This window comes from Phocoena phocoena, chromosome 2 (genome assembly GCF_963924675.1).
Source record: "Phocoena phocoena chromosome 2, mPhoPho1.1, whole genome shotgun sequence".
NCBI classification, from domain to species: Eukaryota; Metazoa; Chordata; class Mammalia; order Artiodactyla; family Phocoenidae; genus Phocoena; species Phocoena phocoena.
The window spans coordinates 146039164-146054002 of record NC_089220.1 but is presented as its reverse complement, the minus strand read 5'-3'; the positions used below and the strand labels follow the sequence as shown (position 1 = coordinate 146054002).

Genomic DNA, 14839 nt, shown 5'->3' with positions numbered 1-14839 from the left:
CTGCGCGTCCGGAGCCTGTGCTCCAGGAGAGGCCACAACAGTGAGAGGCCTGCGTACCAAAAAAAAAAAAAAAAAAAAAAAGTAGGGTTGTGTTGGGGAGTGACATTGAGGGACGATACTAAAGAGTTAAAAAAATTTTTTTTCCAGGTCAAGAGAAAACTTGTCGTTTATTATTGTTTGAGCTTGAGGAGACTTTAGAGATTTCTGGTCCAGCTGTAAACATGAGGAACCCAAGCTCCAACGAGGGGCCGTGACAGGGGCAGAGCTAGGAGTGAACCCCAAGTTCCTGCTGTCTTTTTCCTGTCTGTGCTGCTCCCTTCTGTTTGCTTGTCTACTGGGTTTTTTGTTTTTCTTTCTTGTGTGTTTTGTTGGGGTACAAACTACAAACCCACATGTGCCCGTGTGAGTTCATATCCCGTTCTGGTTCTGCCACTGGTTGAACCCTGACTGATGGTGAATTTGGTTCTGAGAGTGGAGTATAAACACACACAGGCACAGGTGGGCTCATACTTGAGCAGAACAGGCTCACAAGAATGGAAATAGATGCGGAGTTATTATAAGGGATTCGTTTACACAGTTGTGGGGCCAGGCTGAGCAAGTCCTAAGTCTGCAGGGCAGGAAGGGAAATGCCTAGTGGTCTCGGAGCTCAGGGAAGCTGTTAAGTCCTCTTGAGAAGGGCCCATCTAGATAATCTCCCTGGGGATACCCGTATTAGTGTTTGAGAGAATAACTAGGACTGTAGTTCTGCGTAGCCAAGATGAGACATTAAAAAGCAACCACAAATCACTTTAGTGCCTAAGTTTAAAATCATGAAGATTTTTACTGAATTAGATGCTTCAGACTGTCTGAACATATCACGTCACTTGCTGATCAGTGAAAATTCTTTTAGAATATACTTTAAAACCTCTAATATTAAAAGCCTACTTGAAAAAAATAAATTTATTTATTTATGGCTGTATTGGGTCCTCGTTGCTGCGCACGGGCTTTTCTTTAGTTGCAGCGAGCGGAGGCTACTCTTTATTGCGGTGCGTCGGCTTCTCATTGCGGTGGCTTCTCTTGTTGCGGAGCGCGGGCTCAGTAGTTGTGGATTGCAGGTTCTAGAGCACAGGCTCAGTAGTTGTGGTGCACGGGCTTAGTTGCTCCGTGGCATGTGGGCTCTTCCCGGACCAGGGCTCGGACCCGTGTCCCCTGTATTTGCAGGCGGATTCTTAACCACTGCGCCACCAGGGAAGTCCCTAAAAACCTACTTTCAATTACCACTTGCCTTCTAAGACATCATTTAAAGTGAAGATTTAAAACCTTTTCCACTGTTATCCATTTAAATCTTTGTCTACGGAAGAAAGCAGTTTATGAGAAACACAGCTGCGAACTGTGAGTGGTGCAGTTTGGGCTCTGTTTGAAGCAGACAGTCTTGCGCGAGTGTTGTGAGCCTCCCCTAACACAAGCCTAGAGAGGTGCCCAGTGCATCTGGAGAGAGTCCAGACCAGGATGAGCCGGGCGTGGAGCCTGAGAAGCTCACCTTCCGTGAGGTGGAAGGGCGTCACCACTTTTACTGAAGCTGTTTAAACATATTCATTCCTCTCAGAAGGGAGTCCAGTTTAAAGAGAGATTTTATTTATCCTTTTACATACTTGGTAAATAGAATACAGCCTTAACAGGATACATTTAGGTCTAAAAAGTAAATTAAAAGTTTTGCTAGGGAATCAGATGACAAGGTATTTTTTGGTTTTGTGTGAATCTTGTTCTCTGGAGAGAAGACTCAATAATATATCTATGACGTATAGCTTTCAGACATGGTCTGGAACACTGCCGAGCACTTGGCGGTGGAGGGGCTCAGTCATTCCATGTGGAGTGACCAAGGCTCAGCACAGGCCCCGGCGCACTCCTCCTCACGTCCACAGCCCTGGGAGGAACCAGTGTTTGCTGGGCAGAGGTCCCATGAGAAGAGATCATGTCTGTCTCTGTAGATTCACTGCGGACTCGGTTTGATATTACTGTTTACTGTTGGTAGTGTTATGGGGTGAGAAAGTCTAACTTGAGATGGATACTAGGATGCCTTTCCTTCCTTTGTATATGAAAGTAATGCTGCATTTTCCCATATAATAAGGTTTTTTTAAAAAAATAATTTTTGGCTGTGTTGGGTCTTCCTTGCTGCATGCGGGCTTTCTCTGTTTGTGGCGAGTGGGGGCTACTCTTTGTTATGGTGCGTGGGCTTCTCATTGCGGTCTTGTTGCAGAGCGTGGGCGTCAGTGGTTCTAGCTCGCGGGCTCTAGAGCACAGGCTCAGTCATTGTGGCTCACAGGCTTAATTGCTCTGCAACATGTGGGATCTTCCTGGACCAGGGCTCGAACCCATGTCCCCTGCATTGGCAGGCGGATTCTTAACCACTGCACCATCAGGGAAGCCCTCCCATATAGGTTTTTAATGGTTAGAGAGTTGGAAAGGAGACTCGAGTGTCCTAGAAGATGACTCAGCAGGAAATTGTTTGTATGCCTTCCCTTTCTAATGCTGTTTTACTCTTTTGCCCAATTAATACAACTTTAATAATTGGAAAATAGTTTAAAATATGGGACCCTCTTTGTCTTACATTTCAAAACTATTTACTGTTTGTCACCAATAGATTGCCTACAGGCCTTATTCTCTAAAGTAAAATATAGAAATAACAAAGTGTCCGTCTTCCAGATAATGCGTGCTTTTGTTCCACTTAAAAGCACACCTTAAAAATGGTGGGAATTAGAGCAGGGAGAAGTCTTTGATAGCACAGGATAAGTGCCCCAGAAGCAGGCAGCTGTCACCCAGTCTTACAGTCTGTTGAGCCACATTGATGCTGGAGAGGTGAGGAGACAGCAGCCCTGACATCACCTCCAAAGCAAGTTAGGAGTTGCCAGGATTCCAAGCCAGGGCTAGAAGAGCAGGCTCCATCTGGGTCTGTGCACGTGCTGCAGCTCAGAGATGGAGTTGTCTCCTTCAGGGCATCTAATGGGATTTCTGTCGCTGGAATGTCTACCTCTGAAGACGCAGCCTACCGTGAGACTTCCAGGTCTCAAGATAAATGTTGGTGGTTTTCAGCTTACAAGAATTAAGCATAAGATTGGCGTTAGGTGGTTTTGTGTGCATGTGGCATTATTAGATGAGAGAGGTAGAGACGAAGGGAGTCAGCATGGCAGCTCTGCCCACCTCGGGGCTCAGCGTCAGGCTCGGAAGGAGCACGTGTTGATCGTGTATCCGTACCGTGCTAGCCGTGGTGCTGCATCACTTCTGTGTTTTCACTCTGGACTTCTGTGCCTACCCCCCTTTCTTTCAACAGAGCACTCACCCCCACTTCTTTAGAACCCGCTGCTTTTTCATTTCTTTGTTCAGCACCAGGAGTGGTCAGCGGGCCAAGGAGTGAAGCTTAGCCACACCGCTGCCCACCAGAGCCCCATGTGTGTGGAGGGTGGGCAGGCGGGGCCTAGCTGCCTTCCACGTCTCCACCGGCTGCTGGTGTCCCGAGCTAAACGAGAGCCAGTGATGGTTTCTTTTATAGACTGAAGTATGCTGAAAAGGTGGATGTGTGTTTTTTGGTTGATGCTTTAAAATGACATTTGAGTTCTGTTTGCTGCAAACTTAGATTGATCGTTTTCTTTAATTTTTCTGTTGCGCTTGCTTTGCCATCACCTAGATTTCTTGGCTCTTATACTAGCTCTGACTACTTGGAAAGGAGCTTCATGTGGTAAGACGGGGCACTGGTGTGAGGCTGTGACGTGAGGGTCCCTCGCTGTGGCACTGGCATTACATGCACTTGCAGGTGTTAACGTCGTCTTCAGTGCTTAGTCCAAACACCCAAAATGAGATAATGGCGCAGCTTTAAAGCTGATCATGACTAGACTCTGCGCCAGTAGTCTTCTGTGAAAGTACATTCCAAGCGTCTGTGTGACTGCGTGTGCACGTAAAGCCGGTGCACAGCTTTGGCTCTGCAGAGCTCAGAGGGCAGCGTTGCAATTATGGGTCCTGTTTTAAAGATTTCTTTTGTGTGAATTTTACGTGTTCTATATTAACAATTGGCAGTCTGAAAAAATAAGCATACATTCACAATTTGATTTAAATGAGCCTTAAAAATCAAGCAGTATTTGCTACTCTAGCAATTGCTAAACAAAAAATGGATCTGGTAAATCCAGGATAAATTTTGAAGTAGAAAACATGTCCAGTGTTACTGGAACACAGCAGTACCCTTTGATTTACAAGCTGTTTTTGGCTGCTTTGGGGCAGAGTTTGAATAGCTGTGACAGAGGCCGTATGGCCAAGAAGCTGATAGCATTTCTTGTCAGCCCTTGGCTAAGGGCTTGCCAGCCCCTGGCCCGTGACGTCACCTTCTGTGGTGCCTAGCCTGCACCAGAAGCTGCTGCTTCATGCCTTCTGAGGCACTACACCAGAAGGGAATCTAATGAGGATTTGGGCCAATAAATATTTTTCAGAATATTTGGACGACTTCATTAAGCCTACCAGCCATTAATATTTTTTGTAGACCACAGTGTTGAATAGTACAAGTATACCCCGAATTTCATCTGCCTTTTGGTTGCCATCTTTTGGATGCTTTACTAATATCCTTAAAATACCTGTGCTGCCTTTACATCTCTTGTGCTGGTGACTGGTTGGACTTGTTTGTGTGTTTTGGTAGGGTACCCACACTCACAAGGGTAAACTGTGAAATTCTCAAAAAAAAAACTCAGGGATACTGAGAAGAAGGGGAACTTGCTTTGTAAATGTGGATCCGTCTGCAGGTGTTGGCATTTCCTCATTTTTCCACAGGGGGAAGTCTGCTGAGGCTGAAGCTGTGGACAGGCCGTTTGGGGAGAAGCGCTATGACCCACTGCAGGCCACACCACCCCCTCCGCCGCCGCCCGCCCAGTACAGCCAGGCCGCCCAGCCCGGCCCCAGCACCACCCTCAGCCTCCACTCACACACCAAGGGGACACTCGGCGAAGGTAGGTGGCTCAGGAGTTGGCAGGACCACTGTAATAGACTCACACTTACAAGATGAAAAGTACGTGCTAGAAACCTCTGGGCTGAGAACAGCGAAAAATAAGGGGCTTTGTTAAAAGTACCTCTTTTTTTTTATGATAATGACAGTTATATCGGACAAGCCTTTTAGCTAAATAGATTTTAACCTGCCTCCTTAACATAGCTTAATTTCTGAAAGTAGTTTTTGTTTACCAGTATGCCCAAAACTAAATGTTTGAATGGTGGTTCATAAAAATTATGGTGATGTCCGTCTTCGCATGTGGATATAGGGCGGCCGTAGAGTTTCACATAATACGTGTCCCTGAGCACCTCGTCTTTGCATTTGTGTTCTGTGGCGGAGGCTCATCAAGATAGATCCCATCAGCTCCAGAGCGCTCACCTCAGGGTGGCGTCCCTGCGTGTGCACCCACATCTTCTCCTTCACATCTCTGAGCAGTAACTGTCTCTCTTCCCGGACCACTGGCCCAGCTCCTCTCCCCGCTGTCCTGCTTCCTTCATCTTCCTCTCCCCTTCACCATAATCCTTCCCTTTGCCTTCCAGTAAGTGCCACTGCCTCATGCCACCTTCCCAGCTCCTACAGCCATTAGACGTCCTGGAAGGGACTGTTGCCTCCACCCTCCCAACATCTCTCTTCTCATTTGGTGCTTTCAAAGGATACACCACAGTTCACCCATCTCCTGGTGATGTTTTGCTCCTAGAAACAGTGCTCCTCAGTATTTATGTAGGAGTCTAACCCCAGGGGTATAAAATTTGATATTACTTTATGTTAGGATTTTCTTTACACACTATCATGTCTGCCGATAAAGTTTAAATTTTTACTCTCCAAACCTTATGCCATTTTTGCACTGGCTGAGACATCATAGTGAAATGTTGAGTTGAAATGATGGTGGCAGACATCTTTTGCTAGTTCCCCATTGTGGGGAGAAAGGATTGAATGTTTCACCGTTACAATGTTAGCTGTAGGGGTTTTTGTAGGTGCCTTTTATTATGTTTAGAATGTTCCCTTCTAGTCCTAGTTTGCTGAAAGCATTTTGTCAACTGTTTTTTTCTTGTATGTACATTGTCCCTCAGTATCTGCAGGGGACTGATCCCAGGACCCCACCACCACCACCACTTCACCCCCATCCCACCATGCACACTGAAGTCTGCGGATACACACGTCCCCTGTGTAACTGGTGTAGTACAGTCGACCCTCTGTGTCCACGGGCTCTGCATCCGCAGATACAGAGGGCCAAACGCACTAAGATGATCCTAAGATTTGTCTCCTTCGTTGTGTTTCTGTAATAAGTTATCTTACTATGTTCACAAGGAGCTTTGGTTTATAATTTGCTTATAATGTCCTTGTCTGGTTTTGGTATCAAAGTTGTGCTAGATTCATGAAAGAGAGCTGGGACGTGTTCCCTCTTTCTCTCATTTCTGGAAGAGTTTGTATAGCACTGATAAGATTTTTTTCCTTAATTATTTCATAGAATTCAGTTGGTGCTATTTTGCACTGCCACCAGCGGTACAGAGGGTCCCTGACTTATGACGGTTTGACTTTACATGGTGCAGAAGCGATGCACATTCACTAGAAACTACTTCGAATTTCGATCTTTTCTCAGGTTAGCAATAAGCAATACAATCTCTCGTGAAGCTGGGCAGCGGCTGTGACAAGAGCCCCCAGTCAGACGCTGCATCACGGGGGTGAATAACTGACACACTTTGAACTGTCCTGGACCCAGAGAGCCAGTCTGTTTTTTACTTACAGGACAGTATTCAATAGATCACATGAGATATTTAACACTTTATTATAATATTTTGTGTTAGATGATCTTGCCCAACTGTAGGCTAGGGAGAGTATTCTGAGCATGTTCAGGGAGACTGGGCTGAGCTACGATTCTGGTAGGTCCCGTGTATAAAGCACATTTTTGACTTTGAACCTCCCCTGGGAAGTCGAGGAATATCTGTACATGGAAATTTCTGTTATTCCACATCTTTGCCAATGCTTGGCATTACCAAACTTGTAAGTTTTGCCAATTTAATGGATGTGAAATGATGTTTTTCGTTCTTGTTTTGCATTTTCCTAATTAATAGTGATGTTGAGTATCTTATTGTATGATTACTGGTTAGTCTAGTCTTCACTTGTGTTTTTGCTTGTTCAGGTCTTTGCCTGTTTTCCTATTGGTTGATTCTTTCTTATGGATGTATAGGTATTCTTCATAGGTTTTGGATCCTAATTTTTTTTTAAATCAGTTATACGTGTTGTACATAGCTTCTGCCAATCTGTGACTTTTCTTTTTTAACATGGCCAGTTTTGTCATTCTGTTTCTAATTTATTGTGGACACTGGAGCGGGGTCACTCCGATGCCAGTCTCTGGAGGCCAGGACTCCCAGCCACATGACCCTGACTCCAGGCAGCAGGTACATGAACACTGTCCCAGGTGTCCCTGCTACCTCCTGGCCCCTCAGCATCACACACGGCCACCAGGGGTCAAGAGTATCCTCAGACTGCTGACCCAGACTCAGTCATTGACTCTGACACCAGGACAGGTTAAGATGAGAGGGACATCAGATGACTGTTAGAACTTGTGTCGGGAAGGGCGTTTTGGTTTTTGTTTTCTGTGTGGATGAAAAGTTGTTTCAAGGTTTATTCCTAAAACCTTAGTTTAACATGGTCACCACGGTCTCCCACAGAATCACTTGTTGATACTTTCAGGAATGAATTACTCATCTGGATAGATTTTATTCTTGACCCATTATAACATCTTTTCCATCTCACAAACCATTACAGTCAGTTAGAGATGGGTTTGTAATTCTTTTTTTGTTCAAGCCACCGAATGTACTTTATTGTTTTTCTTATTGAAGTATAGTTGACTTAATAATATTAGTTTTGATGTACAACATAGTAATTCAGTAGCTGTTTTCAGGAAGTTTTTGAAATACTTACGTGTGTGTGTTTTTCAGGTAATTCCATGTCATTGGATTTTCAGAGCTCTTTAGTGTCCAAACCAGACCCACCTCCATCTCAGAATAAGCCAGCAGCTTACAGACCAGCCAACCGAGAAGACGCTGCCCAGTCTGCTTTCTATCCCCAGAAAAGTTTCCCAGATAAAGCCCCAGCTAACGGGGCCGAACAGACTCAGAAAACGATCGCTCCAGCGTACAATCGATTCACACCAAAACCATATACGAGTTCTGCGCGGCCCTTTGAACGCAAGTTTGAGAGTCCTAAATTCAGTCACAATCTCCTGACGAGTGAAACTGCACATAAAGCTGACTTGTCTTCCAAAGCCCCCACTTCTCCGAAAACTCTGGTGAAAGCACACAGTTCCACGCAGCCTCCGGAGTTTGACAGTGGAGTTGAGACGTTCTCTGTCCACGCAGATAATAAGCCTAAATATCAAGTAAACAGTGTCAGCACAGGGCCTAAAGCTGTGCCCGTGAGGTAAGACTTTTTCTTGGCCTGGTGATGTCTCTCATGTGAGTTGGGTGTAGTTTTGGGAACCTGACTGATGATTTCAGCTCAAACTTTAAGCTGAATGGTGTTGTCCAAAATGTTGGAATGACTAAAGGTTCTGCAAGAGGCACTAAAGCTGGTGCTCATTATCTCCATCGTGTGAACCCAGGCTGAGAGGCACTGTATTTCACTCAGGGTCACACAGCCATGCTCAGAGAGCCTAAACCCAGCCACTGGTCTGATTTCTGACCTCAGAGCCAGACTCCTAACCAGCCCTGGCTTCCCATGACCTCTGACCTCCAGCTGGGGAGGCACGTTTGGAGAATATCTCAGAAATAATAGAGTATCTGTATTCCTCATCCACTGTTTTATTCAGCAGTGAGTTTGAAAAGAAGTAAAGATGTAATAACCTCAAAATGGTTGTTTAAAAAAGAGCTTTCTTAATAGATTTGGTCAGATGGCTGAGCAAATGAGATGAACCCAGCCTGCCTGGAGCCACACTCCCTACACCCCTTCCCTCATCTGCACAGTGACCAACCAGACCCGTGCTGGCCACGCAGAAACCTCCCTAAGCCACTGACGCAGAAAGTACTCACGGGCCACCTGCAGGCTGCCTCCCGAGCGGAAGGACAGGACAGCCAGGGGATGTGGAGGAGCGGCCCCCTCACAGGGGCCCCGCGGTACCATTGCCCCGGGGAGCCCATGCCCACCGCTCTGGCCACGGAGGAGTGAAGCCGCAGCTTCCTGCACTCACTCACTTTCATTTTGTTGGCCCATCTTTCTGCTCACCTTTAGTCCTGGCTCAAAACTTTGCTTCAAGAAGTCCTGAGGGGGTAAAAAAAAAGGAAGTCCTGAGAACCTGCACTTTTGAAGGCGATTTGGTACCACATCCCCTCTGCCTCAGGCGTCTTTGTGTGAACCGCGTGAATGGACCATCTCCTCTCCATGAGCGATTGCCCACACCAGAGTCTTTATTACCTCATGGAATTGGGCGTCTGTGCTTAGGGAGTGGGGAGGGAAGGCCATAGTATGCACACCAGAAATCCTCAGGAGAGAGCCAGCCTAATTAGTGTATTTTATCAGGTCTAAGATGCCATCAGTTGTGAGGTGCACCACTGTCTTACGTACGTATCACTAAAAAGGAAAAAACATGCTACCAATTAAACCATGATGTGCCATCAGTTTTAAAACACCAATTTCATGGCTGTAAAACATTGGGTGAGCACTGTATCAGGCCTTGCATGTTCTGATTGCAAAAATCAGTAATGAAGGTAACTTGACGAGTTACCTTTAAAAATGACATTGACTTCTCGAGGAAGAATAGGCTTAGTTATCCCTGTGAGTAAAGTCTGTCAGTCACTGAAAACTTATTAAAGTAAGTAACTGCTTGATTATATGGAGAGAGAAAAATAGAGTGAAACCACCGACTAGACTAGCAGTGAAAGCTCCTGTATGTCACTGGGAATGTACTCATTAGCCATTTCTGAACTCTCAGTCCCTCAGCTGTCGAAGAAGATGAAGATGAGGATGGTCACACTGTGGTGGCCACTGCCCGCGGCGTATTTAACAGCAACGGCGGGGTGCTGAGCTCCATAGAGACCGGCGTTAGTATCATTATCCCACAAGGAGCCATTCCTGAGGGAGTCGAGCAGGAAATCTATTTCAAGGTCTGCCGAGACAACAGCATCCTCCCGCCTTTGGATAAGGAGAAAGGTGAGTGTGTGATTTCCTGCTTAGTTTCAATAACTCGAGTTGCCCTGTGTGCTTTTCCAAGCTTATTGTGCTCAGTAGACAGGATACCCCTAGACCTCTGTTCTCCCCCCACCCTGGCTGCCCTCAAGTTCCTTCTACTAGGGAGGGCCACCCTCAAGTTCCTTCTACTAGGGAGGGCCACCCTCAAATTCCTTCTACTAGGGAGGGCCTCTCGAATGAGCACTGGGGAGAGGGGAGCCTGTGTGTGCTACCTTCACTGTGACGGTGACAGTAGGGGATGGGTCATTGGGCACTCCTGTACCTGCCAACCAGTCTTAGCCGACCTCACCAGATTTTTGTCTTTGAGTCGTTCCTTCCTGCCTTGCAGCTCTAGAGATGGATTAGGTAACACCCACTCCAAAGGCCTTGCTCTGTGCTGCCATCTGCTGGTGGAATGCAAGGCTCTCGGGCCAGATCTTCCTCACTGAGCAGACCTAGCACAAGTAAACACGCCACAGAGGAGGAAGCATCCCCATCGGCTGTCGCAGTGTGTGTTTCTGAGCTGCTTCAGGAATCTAGGAATGCTCTTATTTTTCACAGTCTTCCAGATCTGTCAGGATGAAATGATAATGAACCATGTTGCAACGTCTTTTAGAATATTTTAGCAGTGCTTTGCTTCCTTAAATACATTATTTTAGCTCATTTTCGTACATTTTGCCAGAATACTAACATGTTGGCCCTCCTGCGTGAATCTCTTAAACCAAGTCTGTAGCAAATACAACATTAAAAACACAAGATATAAGTAACATTTGTAAAATGTTTGAGTATGTCTTATACCATAAGAATGCTGTGATTGAATGAAGTAGCCACCAGCAACGTTCTGGCTGTTTAGCACTTGAATTGTGGCTGTTGTAATTGAAACGGGCTAGAAGTGTAGAATACACACCAGTTTCAAAGATTCAGTATATTGCTCACATGTTGAAATAATGTTTTGGATATATTGGGTTATATAAAATATTAAAATTGACTTCAACTGTTCCTTTTTAATGTGGCTACTGGAAAATATTAAGTTACATCTGTGGCTCCTGTTACATTTTTCTTGGTCAGTGCTACTACAGAGAACTAACCCTCTTTGGCTTTAAAGCATATGGTTAGAAGGAGGGTGAGGAGGGTGTGGGTCTAGAAGGAAGCCAGCCGTCTAACCTCTCTCCCCCCGCCCCAGGTGAGACCCTGCTGAGCCCCTTAGTGATGTGCGGGCCCCATGGCCTCAAGTTCCTGAAGCCCGTGGAGCTGCGCTTACCACACTGTGCGTCCATGACTCCTGACGGTTGGTCTTTTGCTCTAAAATCATCCGACTCCTCGTCGGGTATGCTGTCTTCACTCTGTCCTTTGGGGGCTTTGGGTACTGTCGTTGATTGACCCCTGGGCTGACGGAGCTACCCGTGCTGTCTGTGCACAGATCCTCCCTCTGTTCCTGTGGCCTTGTAGGCATCACCAGTGTTTTGGAGTTTATTTGTGGTACATATATTGTAAATGAAAACTGAAAGGTAGAGAAGCTTCTGCCTTGTAAACATTGATGATTTGGCCAAAGGTTGACTGTTTCTTGGTGTTCAACAAAGTTATTCTGTCAAAATTTTTAAGATGAGGTGGGAGAATTGATATTGTCCTACATATATATGCATTTTCGTCTTTATACTAAAATGATTTGATTCCTTTATATAATAATTTCTATTTTTGGTTACTATTTCTCAGTCTACAAAGTATATATATATACTTTGTAGGGGTGTGTGTGTGTGTCTGTGTGTGTATACACAAACACACTAGAGAAACTTGAAAGATAAAAGACCTTACACTGTGATCATACTTGGCCATGGTTTTTCCATGTAAAACTCAAAATAACTTCTGTAATACACTTTTAAAATGACTTTTTGCTGTCAAGATCATAATTTGAAAGCTTCCATTGCATTTTCACATTTCTCACTTCCTTGGGTGACTAAGTCAGTTAGACTAAAGTCAGAACTTTCTATATTTATGGCATAGAACACTTTAATTGAACCTGATGTAGAAAAAAAGAATTTAAAGTTCTTCTGAATTTTTGATAAATCAGATGTGCATTATACAGTTTTAGTTTGGTACAGTATGAAGTAGAGTTTTATGGTGTAAAGAACATATTTTAATATTACCCAACATAAAATATTACATGTATTCATTCACAAGTAACCCATTTTCTGGGAAAAGTTCTTCAGGAACTCCACTGAGAAACATTTTATTAGCCTAGTTTGAACTAATGAATTAACATTAATAAAACTGCATTTAAAACATATTTCCAAAAGTCAGGTTTTAGTGTGGGCTGTGATCGTCCTCTAACCCAAAATAGGTTGAGGGTCCTTAAAGTAACTCTCTGTTGTTACTTGTTTTATAAGCGATTTTTTTTTCCAGATACGAAAAAAATCAGTATGCTTCATATAATTTGTTTTGTGCCACAGAACATGTTATTTTGTTAGATTGAAACAACTTACTGTTTCCTGTGTTAAATTTGAGTTATGTACACCTAGAAGAGAAATGTAATTTTATGTAATTCTGTGTAGCTTCGGAATGCTTTTGCTACTGTAAATTTCTGTTTTAAAAAGTCAAGGGTAGATTTTGATAGCTTCTGACTTAATTCCAAGAAGCATTTATTAGTATATTGGAAAGAATTTTGAACCTAAAGTTTCTCCCAAGAGTTGTCATAACTATCTCATTGCCTAAACCGTGTATCTGCAGTATTGCACAAGCCCACGTGTATCTGTGAAGTTAAACCCCTCTGTTTTAAGCTGCTTACCCACCATGACTCAGATGTCGCTTAGGTAACGGACAGCTTACAGTCTGCAGGGTTTCTCAGCCTTGGCCCTGTGGGGTGTTGAGCAGTCTCCCTGGCCTCCACCCGCTAGATGCCAGTTGTGACGAGCAAAATTGCCTCCGACATTGTCCCCTGAGGGGCAGAACTGCTCCTGGTGGAGAACTGTTGCTCTACAGGCAGCAGCTTTGACTGTCACTTACCATGGACACAAGAGATGTATGGCTGTCCCAGCCTTCTTTACGTTGAGTCCACTGCCAGGGCTCCTTAGCTGTAGCTGCAAATCTCAAATCACCTGGTTAAAAGCTGGTTAAAAACTCCAAAGCCCAGGCCCTGCTTCAGTCTTACTCAGTTCAATGACTTTTGGAAGCATCGTGAATGGTTTTGTTGTACAGCAGGATCAGAGCTAAGAATCTCTGGCCCAGTCTCAAGTTTTTGTAAAGGGGAGGAGGCTCCTTAAGAACCGAATTCTGCAGTGTTGAGGGTTTCATTTGGTCTGTCAAGTGTGAGAAATGTGTTCTCATACTCAGCTCAAATGGGGTAATCATATAATTATTGTCTAAACTTTTGAAAGTGAAAGAAGGGTACTCTTTTTTTCTTTTTGCGGTACGCGGCCCTCTCACTGTTGTGGCCTCTCCTGTTGCGGAGCACAGGCTCAGCGGCCATAGCTCATGGGCCCAGCCGCTCCGCAGCATGTGGGATCTTCCCGGACCGGGGCACGAACCCGCGTCCCCTGCATTGGCAGGCAGACTCTCAACCACTGCGCCACCAGGGAAGCCCAAGAAGGGTACTCTTAATAAGGGTTTGGACTCAGGGGCAAACTGGAACTGTCCCAGGCACATGATCACCCTAACTTTTATTCATTTTTTAAAAGGCTCGAACTTGAAAACATAAACGAGAAATCTGCAACAGCTTTTGGATCATTAGATTCCAGTGGGTCTCCAATGAAGTATATATATAGCAGTAAGAGTTTTGGTACAAGTGCAGTATGCTGAAGAAATAGAGGAAAATTGTATCTAAATATATATGTTTGTGTTTGTCCCATGATTGCAAAGCATTACAAATAGCAGTTTAACCAACCAGAAATGACATGAACTTTTTTTTCTCTCGTAGGCGATCCTAAAACCTGGCAAAACAAGTGTCTTCCTGGAGATCCAAATTATCTGGTTGGAGCAAACTGTGTTTCTGTCTTGATTGACCACTTTTAATTCTTAAAATATAGGAACTTGATTAAATAATGTGAAACTGGGTTTTAAACTTACTAAATCTAAATGGAACCACTCATCAAGTATTATACTTTTCCTGTAATTGACACTGCAGTGTGTTAGTATCACACGCTTTGTTTGAACTGGAGAGGCTGAGTGAACATCCCCTGAACCGTGCTTGGGAAACATGCTGCCTGCTGCATGTTGGGGGTCGGTGTTGGCTGCAGGCTCCAAGATGTGATGCTTTGTAATGAGTTTTGTACTTTTATATGGTCACTGCTTAACTTCACATATTGATTTCCGTTAAAATACCAGCCAGTAAATGGGGTGCATTTGAGTTTTGTTCTTTCCAAAGTACACTGTTTCAGACTTTATTATGGCCCTGGCCTGGCATACACATTTTTATTATGCATGAGGTAATCACACGTTTTTAAAAAGCACCTCAAATGTATAACCAGTGTAGTGGATTTAACAGAAATGTACAGTAAGAGGAATTTATAGCTTTTTTTTTTTTTTTTTTTTGGCGGGGCGGGGCAAGTGAAGACACTTACTTACTGTATATGAAAACTCATTTTTCTTAGGGAAGGACACCAAAGCATGTGAGACTGGTTCTGTGGCCTCTTTGGATCTATGAGTTAACCATATCACCATAGACATACTAACCAGCAG

At 44.5% G+C, this 14839-nt stretch overlaps 1 protein-coding gene across 2 annotated transcripts in view; it reads left to right on the top strand.

The window, feature by feature from the left end:
• Nucleotides 1–14173, top strand: part of TJP1 (tight junction protein 1) — a 255927-nt gene extending 241754 nt beyond the window's left edge. Inside the window, exons 25-29 of one of the 2 annotated variants that reach the window (XM_065871831.1) lie at nucleotides 4789–4964; nucleotides 7945–8425; nucleotides 9933–10150; nucleotides 11352–11435; nucleotides 14079–14173. In XM_065871831.1, coding sequence (XP_065727903.1) covers nucleotides 4789–4964; nucleotides 7945–8425; nucleotides 9933–10150; nucleotides 11352–11435; nucleotides 14079–14173 — 1054 coding nt within the window. Of the gene's footprint in view, nucleotides 1–4788; nucleotides 4965–7944; nucleotides 8426–9932; nucleotides 10151–11351; nucleotides 11496–14078 lie in introns of both variants that reach the window. The other variant, XM_065871830.1, reaches the window with a different exon arrangement.
• The last annotated feature ends 666 nt before the right edge of the window (nucleotides 14174–14839 follow it).